This window comes from Pundamilia nyererei, unplaced genomic scaffold (genome assembly GCF_000239375.1).
Source record: "Pundamilia nyererei isolate P.nyererei 1_Seehausen unplaced genomic scaffold, PunNye1.0 scaffold00062, whole genome shotgun sequence".
NCBI classification, from domain to species: domain Eukaryota; kingdom Metazoa; phylum Chordata; class Actinopteri; order Cichliformes; family Cichlidae; genus Pundamilia; species Pundamilia nyererei.
In genome coordinates, this window is record NW_005187463.1 from 1,109,582 (window position 1) to 1,132,955 (window position 23,374).

The following is a 23,374-nucleotide window of genomic DNA, read 5'->3' on the forward strand; positions in this document are numbered from 1 at the left end:
AAAGCGGATGAAGATGGATGGATGGATGGATGGATGGATGGATGGGTTTTGTTTGGTAGTATTTTAGTGTTTTACAGCAAAATAAAGCTGCCTTTTTGAGCTCATCCCCGTGCGTACCGAGTCCTGCATTTGGGTCCTTCCTCCTGCCTGCAACAGCTAGCCTTGACAAGCTAATTGCATGACCAGTAAGCTCTAACCTAAATCTAAAATGTGGCAAGCAGGTTTCACTGGATACATTTCCATGTATGCAGATGATACCCGAACTTTCCCACTAGCGTGACCATAGCGTTCATTTATGTCCACCTCTTTATTAATGTTGTTAACTTTGATACAATTTTTCATAAAGTTCCATCTTTAGGTATTTATTTTTATTTAGTGTGATTTATAAACAAATACATACAGCACTCACATTCCTATCAGCTGCTTTAAATATAGTGCTAATGTGTATATGGTAGAATATTCACATGTGGCACATAGAGGCACTGTAGGTGAGTAAAATTTTAATTATATAACACCTTTCAAGAAGATCAGTTCATAGTTGTTCAGCTATGAGGCTGTTTGAACGGTGCAGAATTTAGCATTAAACATTTCTAATTATCAATCTAAGGACCACTTGGATGTTATCATGTTTTGGTATCTTTTCTTTGTCTTGTTTTAGATTTAAATACTAGGTAACAAAAAGGAAGGAAGTCCACCAGTCCCAGATGCATGTGCAAGCGTCAGCATTCACAGATTCTATCTAATACTAAAGAAAGGATGACTCTGCTGCTGGATTGTGTGTGCCAGAGAGGTCTGAGTGTCACAATGCAAACGAGTTGCTTGGGAACCTTGTGGTGGCATTTGCAAAATACTGCTTCTGTGGCTGGCTGCCCTTGGAAGATGGATGTGAGAGATGGATCCAGTGGCTCAGGTCATAAGAAGTAAGATAACATCACAGTGCAGTTGTGGGATATAATAGCCAGTTTGACCTGGCCACCACACTCCTCTGATGTCAGTGCTAGCACACAACTGGGGATGAAATTGAATGAAGCAAGTGGAAAGTAGCATATGCCCATCAAATCTGATATTGTCATCATCGTTTTTAAAAACAGGATACTCCAGGCCCTTTTCTGAGATACTACCATATCAGGTGGTGGGATATTTAAGTATGGAGCAGATTTTTTACTTTGTTGGTCCCCGAGTACTTACTTATGTTTCATACGAGTCAGAATGGTAAGACGTCCTTATATGTTCACTTCTATGGTACCACGACACTTCATAATTACATCTATCATTTGTTTCTGCCTAAAAACGAAAATTAAAAATCACCAAGGGTAAATTTCACTGTTAAACAAATCGCTCCTTTCTGCACAGCCTTTAATTTTGAAATGCCACTTTCTTCCTCACCATCTAACCTTTTCACCTGCCTTGCACTGTAGACAGAATACAAGTCAAACAATGGAGATGGAATAAAGATAACAGCAAATACCATCAGATTGTTCATGTTTTACTAAATCCGGATCCATATGGTATTTCCAGCAGTAAACAGCATATTTCTGGGATTGCCTTTAATGCTTAGTAGTTGCTAAAAGACAATTCAGACAAAAGCTTTTGGTTTGACCATGTATTGCTGCACTTTGCCTGGCTTCTTATCTTTGGTTGATATTCATTTGCTTCCAGTCTGTGTCCAGGCATTGTAATTAGGATTTCCACTAAGAGCTTCAAATTTCCCTGCTGATCCTCTGACCATGTTAATGCCTCACACAACAAGTCTCAGTGTCTTCTTGCATTTATTCTGATTAAAAACCCTGCTCTCCTTTAAGGGAGCTGCCACTCAGCATTACAAAGACTGGGGTTTGCATGTTTGCCATAAAAGCCCAGCACATATTTCCAATTTTTTCTCTGACAGTCAAAAAGGGTTCAAAGAATTTTTCATTTCAAGGATTTACTTTGATCAGTTTGGATGTTTTCTCTGGCAAGTCCCTGAGTCGGTCGTGAAAGGTTTTGACTGTGGTGGAATGCAGACAGTTAAATCGGGGTGAATTCACCATGAATTATACAGTGGCAGCATTCGGTTAGTGTAATGTGAAGGTGTTACATTCATGTCTGATTTCATTCCAGATATTTTCTGACCAGTCCATAGACATTTGAGGATTTCTGAGAAACTGTAATACAAAACTGGAAGCAAGTTTATTCTGTGTTGGTTTGTTATATTTGAAGCACATGTGGTTTGTGTATATATAGAGAGTATAAATACTGAGTTTTGATTTCTTAATCAATTGTAACTAATATTTCTTGAAGAGCTGTGGAATAAAAATGAGTTGGCCACCTTCTCATTGTGAAAGGTCTTCTTTTGACCTCCTTCCCCTTGAATAAGATCCCTGCTTTCTCCAGCCACTAAATTAATGACACCCTAATGAAAAGTGAACAATGCAAATATGGACATTCATTTCAGGATACATTGGCTATTTGATTGGGTCGTTCCACACAGAGGTCAGGGAAACAATTAAGGGACTTTAATGGGATGAACTGGGGAGTGTGGAGTGGGATGGCTGGCATAATAATGGTCCAAGCTGATGAAGATTAGTGGTGCAGAGCCAGTTAAAAAGTAGTCAACCAGTTTATGATTTTATCTGTTTTTACTCACATGGAAGTACTGTATTAAATATTTTTGCTTTTTTTGTATGTATTTTTAAAATGTATTTTTATATTTAAATTCAGAATTTTGGTAAAGCGTTTGAGAAAAGAATAAAGACTTGTGATCCTTTGAAGTGGAGCTCAGGACACTGCAAAGCTCTAAGCTAAATCCTAACAGGCTGACAATATTTTAGAACAGGAAAAATCGCTACAGTTCTCCAGCTTAAGTTAGCAATATAACAATATGTAATAAGTATAAGATACAAAAAAATAGCTGAAGCTGAAGTAAATGTCATTAGTTTTCATCCAAAACGGTTCTACTAAATAACTGTCAACTCCAAGTTGACACTTGATGAAAAATTGAGCCTGTTTCCAAATCAAGAAGATGGTCTTTGGTTAACCAAAGATAAAGATATTTTCACATTTTGTTAAACAATATATATTGCTCTTAGTGTCACTGAGAAGGTGTTTGACTAAATGAGAAGGGACAGAACTTATCAGGAATATTCAACATCATCGCACTGAACACAGAAGTTTAGTGATGGCGACACTGAAGAAAAAACGGCCAGCGCACACATGGCGTGAATCCAGTCGCGTGTGCAAATTCATTTTTTGCCTAGTGTAGGAATGTTGCTACGCAAATATTAGTGAATGAGGCCCAAAAGTTGAGATATAAGAAAATCACAATTTGATGCGAGCCGCTATGAGTTTCATATTATTGAATCATTAGTCATTATTAACTCCAGTCCAAACACATGCAGTTAGTGGGGTTAGGTTAATTGTTGATTCTCAGTTGCCCATGTGAATGTGAGTGCAAATGGTTGTCTGCTCCTCTACGTTAGCCCTGCGACAGACTGGCGACCTCTCCAGGGTGCACGCCGCCTCTCGCCCTATGGTAGCTCAGATCGGCTTCAGACCCCCCATAAGGATAAGCAGAAGAGAATGGATAGATAGTTATTATCAGTCTCTGGCTAACTTCAAAAGTGTCTCTTTTGCCCCTCACCCCCAACCAGTCACAGCAGATGGCTGCCCCTCTCTGAGCCTGGTTCTAATAGAGGCTTCTTTAATTTCCCTTCCCACTGTCTCAAATACTTGCATCTGATTGTTGCTGTTTCTCAGTCTTATTGTAGGGTCTTTACCTTACAATATTAAGCACCATGATGAGACTGTTGTTTTGATTTGGCACTATATAAATAAATAAAATAGCCATAAATAAATAGCCATGCAATGCTTGCTATAAAGGGCAACACAATGCTGAATCCTACTTTCCGGTGATGGAGTGCTTCTAAGTGCTTCTTGACAAACAGTTTGTGCTTTGGTCTTGTGTTCCAATTTATCATTTTCTGTAGATGGAGTAGAATTTGTTTATGTCTAACACCTGCAGTTTTTCTGGGGCATATAGGGCAAATCTACAGCACTGTAAAGAATGGGAACGTGCTTCAAAAAAATCAGCTCTAATTTTCAATTTATGCGGACAGTTTTCAGAGGCTGATGTTTGATGTTAACACTCAATATGGAAATTCGCTAAAGGGAAGGCAAACAGCAATGACAATGAAACAAGGGAGGAAAAAAAGCAAGAGTGACACATGAAGAGAAGGGCAGAGACAGGGCAATGCTGTTACCGTTCCTGAAGACTGTAGTCCCTGACAAGGCTGTAGCAGCAGGATGGTCATCTAATCAGCCTTCACAGTAGGACAACTACATCAGTTAGCATCACTGATAAATCATATTGACAGCTACTGCTTGACAGAAGGGGGTAATGATAGAGGAGGGAATGTGGAACTGTTGAAAAATAGACTGAAATTAAGGGGAATTAGGGGTGAAACGAGTGATGGACATGTTTAGAGGAAGGAGCATTTCTAAAAGAAGAAAAGTACATCCAGGATAATTGCATGAATATTATCTGTTCACTTACTGCATTTTAATTCTCTTACCTCTCTCCCCCTGACACCCTTTTCACCATCACCACCACACCAGTGTACATCTGCCTCCACTTCTCCAGCCTCCCATCCACCCACACAGTGCCTGTTACCAGCGCTTAATTGGTGGAAAAAAGGATGGGAAGTATTTATAGATTCTATTGAGGCTGTGTTTTGCATTACTAAAAAAAAAAAAAAAGGAAAAAAAAATTCAATAGAAGGCTATTATCCCTGAATCCTGCAACCTGCAAACTATTTTCCTGGAATTACACAAAGAGAAGAAATGAGTTGCTCTGTAAACTTGGAAGATGGAACAAGGGGACAAAAAAAGAGAAAATAATGAGAGAGCTGATCCAGGATGTGCTGGCTCACTCAAGAGACAGATCCTCGTCCATTATTGATGAAAGTGAATGGCAGTAGGTTTCAGGAAGGCCTGGTGTTGGACCTTGTCTGCTTGTCATCTAACATTAATTGACACAGCCCTTGCGGTGGTGCAGGCACCCTTCCATCCAGGCTCTCGTTTCAGTTTACCCGATGATTTATTTACACGGACACTTGAGTAAAAAGTCACTGGGATGCTCTAGCCTTGTCTTGTGGTAAAAAGTGTGGGAGGATTCACTGCACAACAGCGTCATATATGATATGTATAAACATATTTTTCACAGTAAAGTGGCTTTGCTGAATCTCAATTATCACTAAATGAATCTGCAGTGGAGCTCCACACTAGTGGCTGAGTTACTGTCAGCTCCAACCCCTTCTAGACATGCACTCCGATAGCATGTAATCATGTCAGTTGCAGTCTGAATGTGCACCGCGGTTACGTTTCGTAACCTTGTACCATTTTTGCATCACATCCAACGGAGCATTAAGTCCCGACGCGTGCCTCACATTAATAGACTCTCTCAGACTGTGCATGTGTCTCTCCAGCATCTGGAATTGTTCAGCTCGCTAAAATACACCGTTCTTCAAGAGAACGCTCTATACGGCAAGAACACGAGACACCTGATGCCAGTCTCCCTCTCATGGTCCCGCTTGTAGTTTATCACATACCTGCAGCATCACATGCAAGTCTTTTCAAACAAGAGTTAAGTGCATTCGCTGTGCTATAATAGCGGCAATGTGACAGAATGATGAAAGTAAAAATTTGCTTACCCTAAATTTACATGTAGGATGACTTTGTGAATGATCAAAATAAACTTACCGTGGTAAAAAAAAACCCAAAAGAAATCCCAACTTTAATCTTGCTTTGATTTACTGTCAAAAATTGCACAACGTACTACAATATTACTCATGCACTCTGTCTTGTTATGTCAGTGCCGTGGGTATATCTAAATTGGGAATGTTAATATACAAGTGATCTATATCTGAATAACTGAATCACAGCATGCTGTCACTTTAAAAGACTGATGTAGACGGCAGTGTTATGTAGTCCAGGCTTTACTTTCAGCAGACCATCATACACAGAGTAGCATGTGGTGCAATAGCATTTTTTGGTGTTTATATGGGGTAGTTAGCTAATTGCGTATATTATCTGTTGTGGTTGTGCCAGGGTCAAGTCTACGTGCGAGCAGCGAAACCATCTATTCAAATTAGCTGAACTTTGACCCAAGCTGTGCTGACTTTTGAGAGCACAGTCATTAAGTGAAGGCTACTGTTGTTGTTGAAATTATAACAGGACAGGTTAAAAACACCTTTTGCTGTTACTGCAAACTGTTTGTCGTCAGTAAGGTTGCTTCCACAAATGCCCCACCGCGCTACAGATTGTCTGCTATTGCTAATGACTACAAGTCATTAGAAAATAGTTGAGGTTAACTAATCCTGTTTGATTTCAGTTGTAGTGTTCATTATTTTCCCATTGAGGCAGCAATTAGCCCATTTATGACTTGTGAACGAACTAGAATGAACCGTGCAAAGATTATATTTACGCTTTGTACAATATACATTTTTTCAAACAAAATGCCACAAGAAAAGAAAAAAGTTTCAAGGGTGCAGATGGACTGAATGGTTTCGCACATCTGGTTAACTTTCCATGTCTGATAAAGCTGTGCATTGCTGCCTGCTTGAGAGAAAGTGTCACTTACTTTCAGATGTTTGCTCCAGATGGAGCTGGTTTGTAAAGAACAAACGTAACAGGTAAAAAAAAAAAAATCTACTGACTGAATTGAAAGACATAAATGTTCTGGTATTATAGGCTGCGATGTGTTTAGGTGCCAGTGTACATTGTAAAGTGCACTGAATGGTGATATAAGTGCAAGGGTTTGAAAAACAAGGCTTAGAAATTTATGTAAAAAGTGTTAAGCAACTCTGTTGTCAGTAGATGTAATGTGATGATTCAGCCTGTACCAAGTTCATGAAGGGTTATTTAGGAGCTATTCTGAGCACTGTTTGTTGATCAGAGTCCTCCTGCTCAGAGGTGATGCATTTTCTGTGTGCAGAACCAACACTTGGACAAAATATGGGGGGGGCAAAGCAAAGATGACAAGCTACAGTTCCTCCAGAGCTCCACATGTGTAATGATGTAGGAAACAGGATGTGGTGACTGATTTTTTTTTGTCACCTTTTGGGAACAATGACACTGTATTAGAACCAGGGTGTGATGAGGAGGAATCCATTAATCCGGCCGTGCATTGGATTCAACATGTCAAATAAGAACGCTTTCATTGCTTTTAAAAGGAGTCTGCTTTGATCAGTCGCACTGAGGCAGTTTTGTAATGGAGTAAAACTCTAGCACAAAAGACTCACTGCCATAAATGATTCTCCCAATGGGACTCTAAGGTACATATATGGTACTTTAAATCAAACCGCTTTTAGAGGAGATAACATATTTGGCTACATGTTCTCAGATCCCAAGAGAAGAGTAGGAAACTGTACATGAGCTGCAAGACGAAGGATGGCTCGACAGCCTGTTAACTCTGGGCGTCATGATGCTCTGCATTGGATGATGAAGTGCTGTAGAATTAAACATGTTGCTTGTTAGAATCAATTGATATGCAGACTAAAGCCATGAAAATAATAGAAAATGGCTGCCTTCACTTTCATGAAACTCTGATTCTCCGGAAGCGCACGATTCAAGGCTCTGACATCCAAATTACCCTGCACTGCATGATTATGACTGACACACAATATTGCACACCTTTGACTCTCCAGTGGTACATTTACCACCACAATGATTTCCCAAAATACAAAATGAGTTCTATTAACAAAATACAGCAATGGGCATCTGGGAAAAATGCACACGGCAGTGCGCTGTTATAAAAACAGAACCCCGTGTGCCCTCATGCCTGATTTATTTGGTCTCACCGCATCCAGAATCAGGCACTAGGGTTAATCACAGTGAATAATTACCCAACACTCAACAGTCCAAATTTTTCATTTTAAAGTCTCAAAAGTCGCATTAAGAATGGTAAAACATTTACATTATTGTCTAATCAGCAGAACCTAGATGTAAAAAGGGTTTTTATTAAGCCTTTCTGATGATGTCCTTGATTTTATAGAAAGAACTAAATTTTATTTCAGGTTTTCTTTCAGTATAAAGGGGGTGAGTGTGCAGTAATAATAGTATGATATTAGTAATATATAGAGTACTGTGCACAAGTCTTGAGATGCCCCTCTTTTCCTTTCTAGGTAAAAGGGAAATAGCTGCAGTGATTTATTGAAACCCACAAAAATAAATGGAAAACCAGTATGACATTTGTACAGTTCTAATGAGCTTCAGAGTAAATATTTGATATGACCATATTCTTCAACACAGCTTGAAGTCTCTTAGGCGAGCTTTTCTTGTAATATCTTTAAGTAGCTTCCAAAGATGAACTTTGAAGGATCTTCAGAAAGCATGGAGAACTACAAGACCACTTTTAGAAAGGTCTGCCGCTGCCTTTGAACTGAAAAATAAAGAGAGGACAAATAGCTCAATACTTGCATTGTACTCTACACTCACTGCCCACATCATTAGGTACTGTTGTTATGTTAACCTAAATGTCTAAAGAACCAGTCACATGGGAGCAACTAAATGCATTTAGGCATGTAGACATGGTCAAGACAACACAGTGAAGTTTAAAATGAGCATCAGAATAGGATTTAAGTGATTTTCTTTGCAGCTGGTGCCAGACTGGCTGGTCTGGGTAATTCAGACATCCCTGATCAACTTGGATTCTCCTGCACAACCATCTCTAGAATCTAAAGAGAACAGTCCAAAAAATATCCAATGAGTAGCTGATGGGTTATAGCAGCAGAAGACAACAACATGATCGGCATTTTTGTCAGCACTAAATTTGGACAACAGAAGATTAGAAAAATAAATATTTGTTGGTCTGATGAGTCCACTGTGAAATTCAGATGGTGGGGTTAGAATTGAGAATAGATAGCATGAGACATGCTGATCCACACTGCCTTGAGTCAATGGCTTATAGGCTTCTGGTGGTGTAATGGCACACGGCATATTTTTTGGAACATCTGTTAAACACCACAACCTACCTGAGTATTGTTGTTGACCGTGTCCACCCCCTTATGACCACAGGGTTTCCAACTTCTGATGTTTGCTACCAGCAGGATAATGCACCATGTCACAAATTGTAAATTATCTCAAACCGGTGTCTTGAACATGACAATGAGTTCCCTGTAATTAAATGGCCTCCACCGCCATCAGATCTCAACTCAGCAGAACACCTTTGGGATGTAATGGAACAGGAGATTAGCACCAACCCTTTATCACCTCACTAAATCTCTTCCACGAAGAATTAAAGCAACTCTGAAGACAAAAATGGACCTAATAAAGTGTAATATTGGCAGTGCATAATATAAGCAAAGATGGCTTGGATGCATGTCCAAAACTGTGATTAGGTATAGAGAAGCTTACATGTCTAACCTTCAGACGTTCTCTGCTTATATAACATTCCATTTTTTCAGTGTAGTGCCCAATGAAATGATTCCTGAGCTCTCGGCTCCTATCAATGAGAAAATGTGTCATAAAAACATTCTAAACAAAGCTCATATTTTGCTAATGTGCTGTTTCTAATTGACCAGAATGAGCGGATTGCTGAGTCAGCAGCATCTGATCACACTGTCTGTAGCAGGAAGCAAATTGGTCATGCTAAACCATCCCCTCGTCAACAAACCAATTAATTATTTATGGGCTTCAGTGGAGCAGAAAAACTTAATTTATTGTTATCATTAGAAGAGGTTTCTGTTTGGGTCCACATGAGGATGAGTCAAGCTACAATTACAGGAGCTGCAAATTTGTACAGTTGTGGGAAAAATCTCCTACAATCCACAAGACACCTGCCAAGTGATGAACTTCGTGTCAGTGGTTATGGAGCAAATGGAAATGACATGCCTGGCAGCAAATAAACATCAAGGAGTGCAAAGGTTGTTTTAAAATACTATTAGATGGCCAGCAGTGTTATTATTATTTGTGTGTAAAAGAAAAATAATATTTTAAATGTGATTCACATGTGGCTTGGCTTTGTTGGGTTTAGCTGTGCATGATATTTTCAGTGCCTAACAAATGTCGAGGGGCAAACTGACAGTAGATACTGGACAGAAGAAAAGAGCAAAGAAAGAAAATTACCGTAAGGCCCAACATATGTCAGACATAGGCGTCAAACCTATCACTCAGGCAGTTGCATGAGCTCAATCTCCCTTCCTAGGACCCTTGAGCAAGATCTCCTTGGCATCACACTATAGTGTCACTTCTCTGATCTCATATAAACATAATTTTTTCTCTAACTTATCTAAACAGTTTGGTTGTCAATAACTAAGACCTCAGTAGCACAGACTAGTCAGACACCCTTTGCCAATCTGCAGTCACCAGGAAAAAATGTGTATTCCCTGACTGGTTGGAGAGTGGTTGCTGAAGGTTTGCAGATAGCCAAAAATAGGTTAGTGTAACAAAAATGTCTTTGTGATTGTTATGGTCGCTTGCAGAATATTTACCTTCAAAATAAAGGTTTTAGCTTACCATCACCACAAAATCCTTCAAAAGATGCGACTTTTATTTTGAAGGTGAAGGATACTGTTTCCAGTTTGCGTTAGATTTACTTTTTTATTTTATTTTATTTACTTTTATTTATTTCAATATTTTATTTATTTCAATACCACTCAGTGGTGGTGAGTAATCATAGAGAAGTCAGCATCTTGCATAGAGACTACGAGTGAACGTGGGAATCTTCTTTTATCAGTGCAGCTCCATAAAAGTTTTTACGACCACATTTAGCTAGCAACTACCAGCAATCTCCAGCAACCACTTGCCAATTGGTCAGGTGCGTCTTTCCGTAGTGATCACTAGTTTCTATGCAGTCTCTATGCTAAGCAAATTCAAAACTGACAAACTGGTTTCCTGGTACGCCTCATTGTGGCTCGAGAAGTGCAAGAAAAGCTGCTGTTTATTTTTAAAAAAATATTGCAAATCACTGAATTGTACTCATGAGCTTAGTGTGACTTTAATTAGAGGTGAAGTATTTTTTAATTTAGATTTAATATGCTAACTGTAGCATAGAAAAACAAAGGATTTTCTATGACTAAGCATGTTCCCTCTGCGGCTAAGAAAATTATTTACATTACCAGATTGTCTTTGAACATTCTCACATTTACTTGTGTTCCTAGTCAGGCTTTTGTTTGTACTGCATTCATAACTTTTGCATATTTTTGGATTTTTTTCTCATTCGTTGCCTTTTGCCAGTACATCTGCGAGCACATTACTGTACATAAGTATTCAGTCATCTTCCGTAATGTTAAAGGCAAATATTTGGAATACTGCTATGACATTTGCTGAAGGAAATCATGCCCACTGAAGTATCTGCAGCATATTAAAATGCCTGCTTGTAAGTAGGAGGATAAATAGACAGGTTTTATAACTCGCTTGTGCTATGTGCCAGCTGAATTCTGGGTGTGAATACTATCTGTACAACTTATACTATAAAATCGTCATGCTTGTTTTTGCTTTAGGTTATTGTGAGTCTCCCTTTTAGCCTTCTTTGCCTCGTCCAACAGCAGGGATATTTTGGGTTTTTTTTAGCAATTCCTTCAGTTCGTCACCCAGTCTCCATTTCAGCTACCTGTGCATAACTACCAAGAAAATCAAAAAACATCTCCCTCTTCCTAGTTTGGCTGCGCTATTGATTTTTCCAGCTGGAATAGGCTCCAGCCCTCCCGCAAATGTGAATTGGATAAGCAGAAGAAAATGGAAGGATGGATTTTGTTTCTGGTGGCAGACAGAATTGTGTAATGAAAGCAAGGCTCACAGAGACCCTGTCTAGAGGCCGATGGTGTTATTATTTCATAGCAATGCAAACAACATTTACTTTATAATGACATGTTAAAGCAAAAAAAAAAAAAAGAGTAGAAAAGCTTTCAGTCATCTTAAAACGGGGTCTTAACATTATATCACTTTCATGCATATAGTATGTCGGCACTGTTCATGTGGATTTTTCTGCATACAGGCACTTGAGAATGTTTGAAGCTTGTTTTAAATGGGTTACGCTATCCATAAAATTGGGCAGACGTTAAATGCGCTGACTAATGATTTATCTTGCATTCATGCTGAGCAAGACACAATAGTGCTCAAGTGTAGCATTGTGCAAACATTTGTTAGAAACTGTCATTGCTACTTCCTATAATCAGTGGCAAAATAGGAAAATGGAAATATAATTTTTAAAGTGTCAAACTGCTGCTGCTTTGCAACATTGTCAGTGCACAGAAAAAAAAATCTTATCCAACACTTCTCTCAGACTCTTTGATGTGTCTTTTCATTGCCTTTGGGCAGCCTAATCAACTAAATAACTTTGATTTGCAAATGTTTACTCCTCCACGGGAGCAGAGAGCCATAACACCAGGGACGTCAAGTGAGAGTCCCATTGTTTCTGATTAGGAATTTATTATTTTCTACCCGTCTGCCTCTCTGCCCAGTGCACGAGCTGATTAGCAAGCCGGGGAAGGATGGGTAATGACGATAACACTAAACTCAATAGCTGTTTTATAGGCAGCGGTGCTTTATGATGCTTGCACTAATTGCTGGTGTGATTAGTGAGGTGTCTGTGCCCTCTTTGGTTGCTCAGGCTGTCCTGTGCACTGAGCTCTTGCAGACCGGAGCACAGGGGAAAGTGTGGGTGTGCGGATCGTTGGGGGAGGCAGACACAGGAGCGTAATCGACTTCCCACTTTTTCTGCCCCTGTCAGCCCTTTCCCTTGTGCTGCAATAAAGACAAATTAACTTAGAGGCAATCATAGTTTTTTTTTTTCTTGATCTCTTGGCAATACAGTGATCTATTTCTAACTATTTCTAACTGTCAGAGAAAAGACGAAAGTGCAAATAAAAAATAAAAAAAGCAGACTGAGAACATTAGTTGATTTCATAATCTTAAATTTATGCGGGGGGAAAAGCCGTCCTCTTCCTTTCTGCCCTTTGAGTGTGCTTTCTGTGATGGAATCCTTGTACTCTTTATTCAAAGGTTGATGGACTCACACATTAAATTCTTTACTCTGAATGTGCTCATTGTACCATTAGAGCCATGAAAATACAACATGGTGAAACGGATGCTTTTGAAAGCTTTGTCTGTGTCTGCCATTCAGTCTGACCTCCACACTCGTGTTCTTGATACATGGTCATTGCTCCTGCGGCTGAGCAGACAGTCAGTACTGAAAGTGAGATGACAGCACTGTCAAGTTTTGTTCAGATACATTTCCCCTACTAAAGGGCTTATACAACGTGGGTGAATTTGCATAGATTTCAGGTCGTGTTTGCATACTTGTCTGCATGACCTTTAGCTCAGTTCTCTTCTGTTTTTTTAAAGCTATTTTTCCATCTAATAGAGTAGAGTTAGGTAAGACAATTTCCCACATATTAAATTGTTATTTATGATTTAAGTTCTTAATTGCATGTCCTAATAGCTGACATTGCTAGCTGAACAGCCATCAGTGGCTGACCAAGCACTGGGTGCAACAATCAACACCTGCACTATGAAACATTTTATGTCTGCATCAAATATTTTTTGTCAAGTGGCTCAACAAGCTGTGAAACACTGACATGATAATGCCTGTAAAGGGTTTGGTTTAAAAGCTGTGGCTTGTTTACACACTGTTTACACATTCAACTATAACTCCTCTAGATGCAACTTTCTGGCCTTATGGTTATCCAACATCAGCTTTTTTGGGACCTGGTTGTGTATTTTTTGGTGAAGCAAACCACACTTTTCTTTTTTTAAAGAACCAACTTGCTGCCTCACTCAAATAAGCACAGAAACGAAAACATGGTAGTGAATTTTCAGTGAGCTCAAATAGGCTGAAGCTGAAAGGAACTGGTAGTTAAGTAGTAAAAGCTTTATTTCTATAAGCAGGTCCAGCTCTTGCAGGATCTACGTTGAACTGCAACATGTATTATTTTAAATTCCATTCAAACTCATTATGGTCTGGCAGCTGGACTGCTTTGACATACAGTCGCTCCGTATGAGACTGAACTCATGTAGTTCCACTTCACTAACTCTTGATTCTTGTGTTAATCAAAAAGCGTTAGGAAAGATGAGCAGCAGGGGCTTCATTCATAAAGGGTTTGATGTAGAGCACTGTGCAAATGTCTTAGGCCACCTTTCATTTCTTTTACTAGAAAAATGGGAAACAAGTGATTTATTGAAATATGCATAAACATACATGAAAACACACTATATCAGGCAAACGCAGAGCTTACACAATTCCAATTAGCTTTATTCTTCAAAACAGACTGAGCTCGCTCTGGCAGCTTTCTCGTCATTTCTTTAAGTAGTCTTTAATAATAGTTCTCCAGGCTTCTTCAAGGACATTCAAAGCTCTTCTCTGATTGTTGGCTGCCTCTTGTTGTGTTATCTGTCAACATGATACCACATTGTTAGTCTTGACGTCCTCGTCAAGGGAGGCCAATCCATGGCTGACAGTGAGTGTGTGTTTTCTATCTAGGTTTGCGTTTACTCCACTGATGCTGTGTTTGGGATCATTGTGATGCTGAAAAACAAAGCCGTTGCCAGTCAGAAACTTTCCATATGGTGTTACATGATGAATCAAACCTGATTGTACTTTTTCACATTCAAAATTCGATCAAGTTTGACAAGATCCCCAACACTACTGGCTGAAATGGAGCCACAAATGATGACGGAGCCTGTTTTACAGATGGTGCTTCGGATAATATTTCTACCAGCTATCTTTCTGCAAAGCTAACTGGCCCTCAAGTTAAAATAATATAATAAATAATAATAAAAGAATACGATCTTATTTAAGCTCTTAATATAATTCTAATGGGGAGAATACAAGCTAAGAAAAACTAAAAGGAAATACAAAAGAAAGCCATTTACTGTTGCCTGTAATGTAGATACTTTATACTGGATGACTTTGGCTTCACACCAAACAGGAAAATAAGAATAGTCAAAGGTTAAAGTGAGATTTGGCAGGTGTGGGATCCGTAAGAATGGTTGTATAGTACTAGTGTTGTGTGGGGAAAGAAATCACTTAGAAATGGGCCACAATAATTTCTATTGTGTGCTTTAATAGATTTTTTTGTGTGTGTACAGGCTGTGATAGGTGAGCTGTACTCCTGCGCTTTGTGTAAAGAAATTCAGCAAGATATAGGCAGATGCTACACGAGCTATTGTGGCTAATTAATCACTGCTAGACGATATAAAGCTAGTATAAAGGTGGAATTCATTGAGTTTATCTAATTATCATCTTAAATTCAAATTGGTCTCTGTAACCGTTGAAACCAAACACTGATCATGATCACACCACAGGTCTCTACACCAGTCTAAAATAGTCTCTAAACTTCAGCACAGTACTGAAAGGTGACCAGTGTAGCCTGTGTTGTATTTTCATCCAGCTGTAAAATATTCACTTTTCAAACACTTTTCAGACTTCAATTTGTTTTTCAGGATGTTTCACAATATGAAAAAAACGTCTACAACACATCACGTACTGACCCATTACTGTATATGATAAAAAGTAAACTCTAAAATGAAATCAGAAATTTTATGCATGCTTTAAACTTCCAGTCTATAAAATGTGACTGAGCAGTCTTTACCTTTAAAAACAAACGATTTTCCTCTTTCTCCATCGCTGAATGAATTTATGTCTCATTTTCTTCTCTCCCTGTGAAATACAACAGCTATGGCTTTAGCTAGCATACACAAACTGCACATAACCCGTTTGTTTGTTTGCTGATATTTGTTGAGCTGTTTGAAAAAGCTTCGTTTATTCCGGATTATTCCGGCCCATTTCAACTCCATCAGCTCCATAGTGCAATAAATAATGTATAAATTAGGTATTCTGTGTCTCTTTCATCTCTGTGTCTTTTATGTCAGTCATGCGTAATAAGCCCTGATAATGGATACACCAATAGGATTGTCTTTTATATATTATTGTTCCCTCCATTTAGGTTCAATCGATTTGATGTTTTTAAAGTGCACAATAGTCTGGAAAAATGACTTCCATCAAATTTGTTGAATGTAAAGTAACAAGCTTGTTGTAAAAATGTAAAGAGTAGAAAGTACAGATATTTGTCTGAAAATATAGGAAGTAAAACTGAAAAGTTAATATAAATATTCAAGTAAAGTTCAGATACCTGGAGATTCTAACCTAATATTTGTACTTTATTACTCACCACATCTGGTTTTAAGCAAACAAGATGAAGTACACATTTTAGAGCATATGCAAATGCGTTCACTTGATGAGGTAAAGTTATTGGATGTCCCTAACTTTGAATATTTTACTGCTGGTATGTTGTAGCTGTGGAGGTTTTTGATTTTTCAGTGGTGAAACTATTGTGCCAGTTCGGAGTGATATTGAGCTTCCTTCATGATTCTGTCCTTTGGATGCTTGCTGGCTGGGTAGGTGTGAACAGCTATCCAAGTTTACCCTCTCGTCTCTTTGTCTCAGTGTCTCACGGTCTCCCTTTCTGTCTTTGATGTGTCAGTTGAGTAAGGCCGGAGTAGGGCAGGCAGCCATATCCATCAGCTCCATCCATCAAGCAGTGGGACGGGTGGCAGAGAGAGGATGACGGGCAGCAGAGAAGGGGCAGATGTTTTGCAGGAACTGATATGCTCTCACATCCATGAGGGATGTCATTACGCGGCCGACAGAGAAACATGTAGCTGATTAGTGCCTTATTAAGTCAAGGACACTGGCTCGCAGTAACATACACCGGTGCCATTTTGGCTTGTGGTGCTGATGGCTTGCCAGTCACTGACAACATGAGTGCCTCAGACAGATAACCTCTCTTTCTAATTAACTGCTTCTCTGTTCTTCAACTCCAAGTTCCTTTTTTGTCCATCAAGCAGCTCTGGAATAAAGCTTGCCATTTCAAGTATTATTTCCTTTTTCTTGCTCAAATGGAAGAACCCAGAGGTGCACGAGGCTTGTGGATTTCTCTCTGAGAACCACACTGTGTTGTGGTAAGTAAATAAAGCAACGTCTCCCTGAGGGCATGTAAGGATTGTAGGAACTGAGAAAAGTGGACAGTGCAGCTTTAGCCCTGATCCAGCACAGTGGCTAAAATGATAATGTTGAGAATCTTATCTGTGTCTTGTGTTTTCTCCTTTAGTCGGATCTTTCGAGTTGTCCTCTGTTTCCTCTCGACAATAAATCCTGCCATGTGTTGTTAGAAATATGTATTTACTTCAAATCACATTGGCTTTGTTCAGCACTCTCCTTTGTTCTCTTTTCTTCTCCTGCCTCTAAGTTTTTATCAGCTGTATGTTTAATACGCTATAGCTTGCCACATCATAAACTGCAGCGATGTGCGTCTGCATTTCATGTGTTTTGAGTGGTTAGAGCAATAAATGGGCTCAGGGTTATGAGAACAGTGAAAAATACAGGCAATGGTGGACTGGTTAATAGGCCTCAGGATGGCTTTACTGAAATGTAATACTGTTTCACCAACAGCACACTTTTATTTGGGAAAGAGAGATAATATTTCTTTGGACAGTGCTGATTAAATGTGTTGTGCAAGAGAAAAAATGAGTGCTACTGAAGAGACTAGCTACAGATATTAATCTAATTTTAGGAAACATGATTATTGAATCTGGACTTGTTTTGCCCATTTTTTTTCAATCATCCCCAAGGTACTGCAACATCAAGACCAACAACACAAGGAACTAAAGATGTCAGAGGATAATAGATGCTCCAACCTGACTAAAAAATGACAAATGACTAAAAAAATGACCAAAAAGAGAAAATGTGTCTTTTTTCTTGTGCGCTTGCAGTAAAATCTGCTGATTTTGGTCTGTGTGAAGGGAGGAGGACGGCGATTGAGGGGTCTATAACTTTCGGGGAATGGACATTACTTTTATTTTGTTGAATGCACGAAAAGACAGGTGATGCAAACTTCATCCATCACAGAAACAGCTACATTATTTTATTTTACCGTCAGGCTCAGTCACTGCTGATGAGTTCATAGTCTCAGACATTCATCTGAAGTTAGAGCCAAAAAGATGGATAATTCAGAGTATGGCTCAACATGACAAGCCTCCAGTCTGTGAATGTAAAGTTGGTGCTGTGGTGTCTTAGGTTTTAGTTGCACAGGCTTAGCACAATCTGAAACTACAGGTCATGACGGAAAAAACTTCCCAAACTGGATACAAATGGTTGCTGGTAGTCACTGTGAAATCAATTGCTAATGTCCCATTTATGCAGGCCTAGACTTGTCAGTGACCCCCGGTAACCACTGGTTGATAGGAAATTAAATCTGCAGCCAGTTGGAGAGTGGTTGCTGGAGATTGCTGGCAGTCACTGGCGTAAAACTGGTTACAATAAAGGTACAGCATCAACAACCTCTGCAATCACTTTGGCCACCTGTAGTTTGCATACAGCACACACATCTTTTCAGCAGAAGGGCACAGCTTCCACTTTTAATTTCTGATTTTCACCCTGTAGTTTCACTACAGCTCAGAGAGTCAAAGGGAACGTATTTGCCATGGTGCACAAAGTTTTTGATGTAGCATGCTCTTTGCCTCTAATTTCACCTGGCAACTGCCACTAACCTCCAGCAATGTCATATGGTTGGGGAATCTGCATATTTCCCCTTTAACTGGAGGTTGGCAGCAGATAGATGTTGAGTATGGTTTTGCTGGAAGTTTCTTCCTCTTGAAAATGAGTTTTTTTCACACTGTTGCCAAGTGCTTGCTCATAGGGAGTCGTCTGATTCTTGGGGTTTTCTCTGTATTATTGTACGGTCTTTTTCTTAAGGTGACTGTTGTTGTGATTTGGTGCTATATAAATAAAACTGAAGCGACTCCACATATCTTACTTGCAGTCTATGGTTAGCTGAGGATCATAGACTGCAAACCACTTCTGAAAATTTATACTGTAGATCAGTGAAAGGCAAAAACATTGGTATACTTTTTTTAGTGCATTATTTGACAGTTGGGTAATCACAGTTTTCCAATGTGCACACTGACACTTTAACTTCCAAATAGAGTGGCTAAGGTGTTCTATTTAAACTGCTTGTTTCATTTTAAACTTTGCTGAACAAAGAAACCATTCCTGAGAGAAATGATGGCAAAAACTGCAAGTTGAAAAAGTCCACCCAAACGTGTCATTTGCATTATAAATAACGAGCCATTATAAAGGGAGCTGTGCCTTATAGTGTTTTCCCTTCTCTTCACTTCCTACTTGCTGCTCTCAGTTATCTCTGCCTTTGGCTGGCTGTGGGAGCTGACTTGCTCTTGATTTTTCCACCATCTCTCAGCAACGTGTCAGGTCCAGTTTAGCACTTGAGGGCAGAACGTGTCAGAATCACAGCCCCCTCTCTCTCCAGGCTGTCTCGAACCCAAGGTGAGTCAGGCCTTGTCACCACTCCTATAAAGACATAACCCATCACATGGCGCTGGTAGATGGCCAGTAGTTAATAGCCCTGTTGTGATTCGCCAGGGAAAATACTCATCTGCTGAAGAGAGCAATCACTTAGAGCAAGGTTGGGGTTTTATGGGTTTAGAAGGGAGGTGGATGCTCAAATGTAAATCTGCAGAATCACAGCATGTCTGAGCTTTGGCACACACTAGGCGAATAAAATCCTAAATCGAAAGACAGCTTGTGGTGGAGATATGAGTTGAAATACAAGCACAGTTGAGGCTGCGAGCGCAAGGCACGAACATTTTGTGGAATGGCGAAACTTCAAGTTGAGAATCCACGGATCTGCACCGGTGACTTAGAGACAAATTCCTGCACAAGTCACTGACTTTGTGTTTGTGTGTCCTCTCTCTAGAAAGAGTTCCTGGCAGCTACAACTGAAAAGGACATCTTTGCCCATCTGGGTCTCGAGTACATCGAGCCTTGGCAGAGAAATGCGTAGGCCTCCGCTCCTCCTTGGCTGGATGATACCCTGTGCATACATCAGTGTTTATCCCATCTGCTTGCCGTTATGTGGCTCTCCTGTGATTCACTTTCAAACAGCTTTTGATTTCCATACACTTTTGTGTTGTTGTTGTTGCCAATATTGTTGTTGTCTAGATTACATGACGACGTGTGATTCATAATTCTGCTTATTCACTATTGTCTGCCAGCAAATAAACATTCTCCCGTACCATTCACAGGCTCCTGTCTCTAAGTGTTGTAATCATAGGCAGGATAAAAAGACTAATCAGTCAGTATGAATCGCCTGGGGTGCCTGTGAGGTGCAGGAGAAAGGGAGCCTGAAAGAAACAAGGCAGTAAAGGGGGTGACCACTGAGAAAAAGGGAGGGAGAGGAAGAAGACAGGAAACGATGAGAAAAGTGAGGGGGAAGGGAGCTCTTTGTCGAGCAAAATGTTGTAATCACCCTCCTCCTGGCAGGAAAGTGCTCAGTGTGAAGCTGAGCCAGGTCTTTGGGGGATTGAGAGGCGGGTAATGAGCTTCAGCTAGAGGAGCGTTCCGCGTCGCCATTTAGCCTCCATTTAAGCCTACGTCCACTGGAGATCATTTAGCTGGCATTCCCCTATCCAAAGACCAGTCGTCTCCTTTCTTTGTTCCCCGATGAATCCACTTCCCCAGATGCTTGGCTGAAATTAGAGGCAATCAGCTACAGTGGGAAATCAGGAAGAATTCAGAAGGAAGGTAAACGAGCTTGCTGAACACACAAATGGAGTTTGGCTGCCAAAGCGATTCTGTCTCCCCAGCATCCATTATCTTATTGCTTTGACTTTGCTTATGTTTTATGTATGGCGGTTGTTTATCAGGATTTGTGTCCTTTTTTCAGGACGGTGATCCTCTAATGAAGAACCTTTATTGATCCCCGCGGGCTGTTTGGGTACGTCTGATTTGCTCCTTTAGTGATGACATGACCTGCCCTGCTGTTCATCCCCCAACCCACTTTCCTCTTGATGCTCAGCCTCCGGTTTATCCCAGGATGCTGCAACAAGAGCAGAGACAGATGAGAGCAAAGCATTCTAGTGAATCACCCTATTTAAAGATTTTTAAGTAGAACAGTCCGGCGCTTTGAGGACTTGACCCAGGCCTCCCCTTCTCCCACCTCTTTCTACTTTCTCCCTCTTGGCCTCTGTCTTTCTCTCCCGCTGAGCTGCTCTTTCAACCTTGCTGACACAAAACAAACTCTAAAGCTTCTGAGCTGCAGCGTTAACCAGATGGAACAGGCTCCCTGATCTCCAGGGTTATCTAATGTTTTCACTTTTAAAACGAAGGCGGATCCCCTCTGCCCCAAGCCCCACAGAAATCGTCTCTAAATTTCTCTAGAGTAAAATAAAAACCAAGCTGACCTCAATAAATGTACATTTGTTCAGCTCTCTTTTTCCTAATTGTTGTTCAAGTGCAAATTGGATCTTCTGATACTTTCACATTAAAAATTCACAAGTGTAAAGGGATTAAAAGGCTATAGTTCTCAATTTAACAACAGCATTGTTGTTGTGCTCTCAGAAGACCTTAAACTGTTTGCAAAGCTGAAAAGCAAAGATTTGAGTACAGCGGGGTAATGCTGCGTGCTCCTATAAGAGTTAATTTTCTGTGGAGCAATACAAGGTCTGATCAAAAGTTTCTTAAAAAAAATCAAAACCCATACCTGATTTAAATTTAAAAATCAGTTTTTCATTTCTTTGCACACATATGGACGACTTCCAGTGCTTCTGTTATATTTGAAGTGCTCCCTGGAAGTCTAATCACTTGTATGAGTTCACCTGCAACTTTGCAATGGTCCTAATCAAACAGCAGTTGCACAGTAAATGAAAGAGTCAGCAGTCATGTGATAAGAGCAGCATGAGCTAGTTGTTTTTTTTGACATGAACATTGATTTTGCACAGTAAATTTGTCCCCAGAAATCAGGCTACCTATTTTCTACCTGGAGCAAAGCAGTTCACATATGGCCCGCATTGTGGAGAGCATCGTGTGTACCCTCTTACATTACTTTGACCTATCAAACATAAACAGTTTACCAACCAACCAGAAAGCATGCTTTGGTCCTCTGCGTCTTCTCTTCCTCCAAAATAAATAATCATGTCAACAACTTCCAGTTTCACACCTTCCACTGGGTAAAAAGTAGAAGCTGCTTTGGAAGATGTATGAGGAGACTACTTTGAAAACTAGCTCAACTAAACAGTTTTTGTTTAGTCTGGTTCTGCAGGAAGTTTCTTCCTGTTCAAAGGAGGTTTTTCCTTCCCACTGTTACCAAGTGGTTGCTCAGAGGGGGTCAATTGATTGTTAAGGTTTTCTCTGTATCATTGTAGCATCCTTACCTTGCAATATAAAGCACCTTGAGATGACTGTTGTTGTGATAAATATATAATATTATTATTATATATGAATACAACTGAACTGAACTGAATTGAAACTATGAGTGCCTAAGAATAGACTTATGGCTCAAGTATCAGTCCAGTCAGGTTATACATAATTTAAGTGCATAGTATGAATACACCATCCAGTCATAGGGTGAGAGGCAGGGTACACCCTGGCCAGGTTAACAATTTTTTGTAGGTCTAACACAGACAGACATATCTCACCTTCACGCCCACAGCCAACCTAATCCCATGCATTCATTGGACTGCGGGAGGAAGTGAGAGTACCCGGAGAAAACTGAAGAAATACCCCATAGATGCCAGTTGTGTAGCATAAATGTTTCCCACCTGTCATGAGCACTTCACAGGTTGGGGTTTTGTAGTATGGAGTTTTACAATGGGGATGTTGTTTATATGATAAATCAGTAACAGTCTGCCCAGCTTGTTTGACAGTGTAAATGATCATTTCATTATCTGAACAAATCCTGGCATTTATAGCTGAACCGCCACAGAATGAGCACAGCCAGGTGACTGACAGATTTTACTATAAACTCTGATATAAGGCAAATTTCTGACCAGTCCATGAATTGATTAAATATGGACAAGGATATATTAGCCATATTTAGGATGGTTAAAAGATTAGCTGAAGGAAACTATTACACACCACTGCACAAATTTAAAAAATGGAAAAATTCACAAAGTAACACAGGAGTGTTCTGACAGCTTGTATTAACTAGCTATTGTCCAAAGAGACTGATTTTGCAAAGGTCCAAAACTTAAACCTCAGATCTAGCTAATTTGTTTATTCATCACTTTCAGCCAATCGCATGTGGCCATTTTCTATGCAAATTGTCGCCTTTGGCTCCTCGCTGTCTGGCAAACACTGCCTTTTTTTGCATGCTTGATGTCTGAGGTCTGACTGAGATGACAGATGTGTGAATAAATGAAAAATTGCTTGCCCGAATTTGCATAAAAGTGCTTGATTTGCTGACAAAAACGTATTTTGCCATCCAATCGGTTTTCATTTCTACCTATGCAATCATTTCCATTCCCCAGTTTTCTCTCGGTGACATTCCAGCTCCAAACACCTTCAATCATCTCCATCTGACACCCATTCTTTTAAGTTGAGCAGATC

General features: G+C 39.8%; 1 protein-coding gene across 1 annotated transcript in view; it reads left to right on the forward strand.

Moving 5' to 3' along the window:
- The window catches only part of dntt (deoxynucleotidyltransferase, terminal), a 98,007-nt gene extending 78,175 nt beyond the window's left edge, over positions 1 to 19,832 (forward strand). The window contains exon 11 of the mRNA XM_005735161.1: positions 19,746 to 19,832. Coding sequence (XP_005735218.1) covers positions 19,746 to 19,832 — 87 coding nt within the window. The remainder of the gene's footprint in view (positions 1 to 19,745) is intronic.
- Positions 19,833 to 23,374: the final 3,542 nt, after the last annotated feature.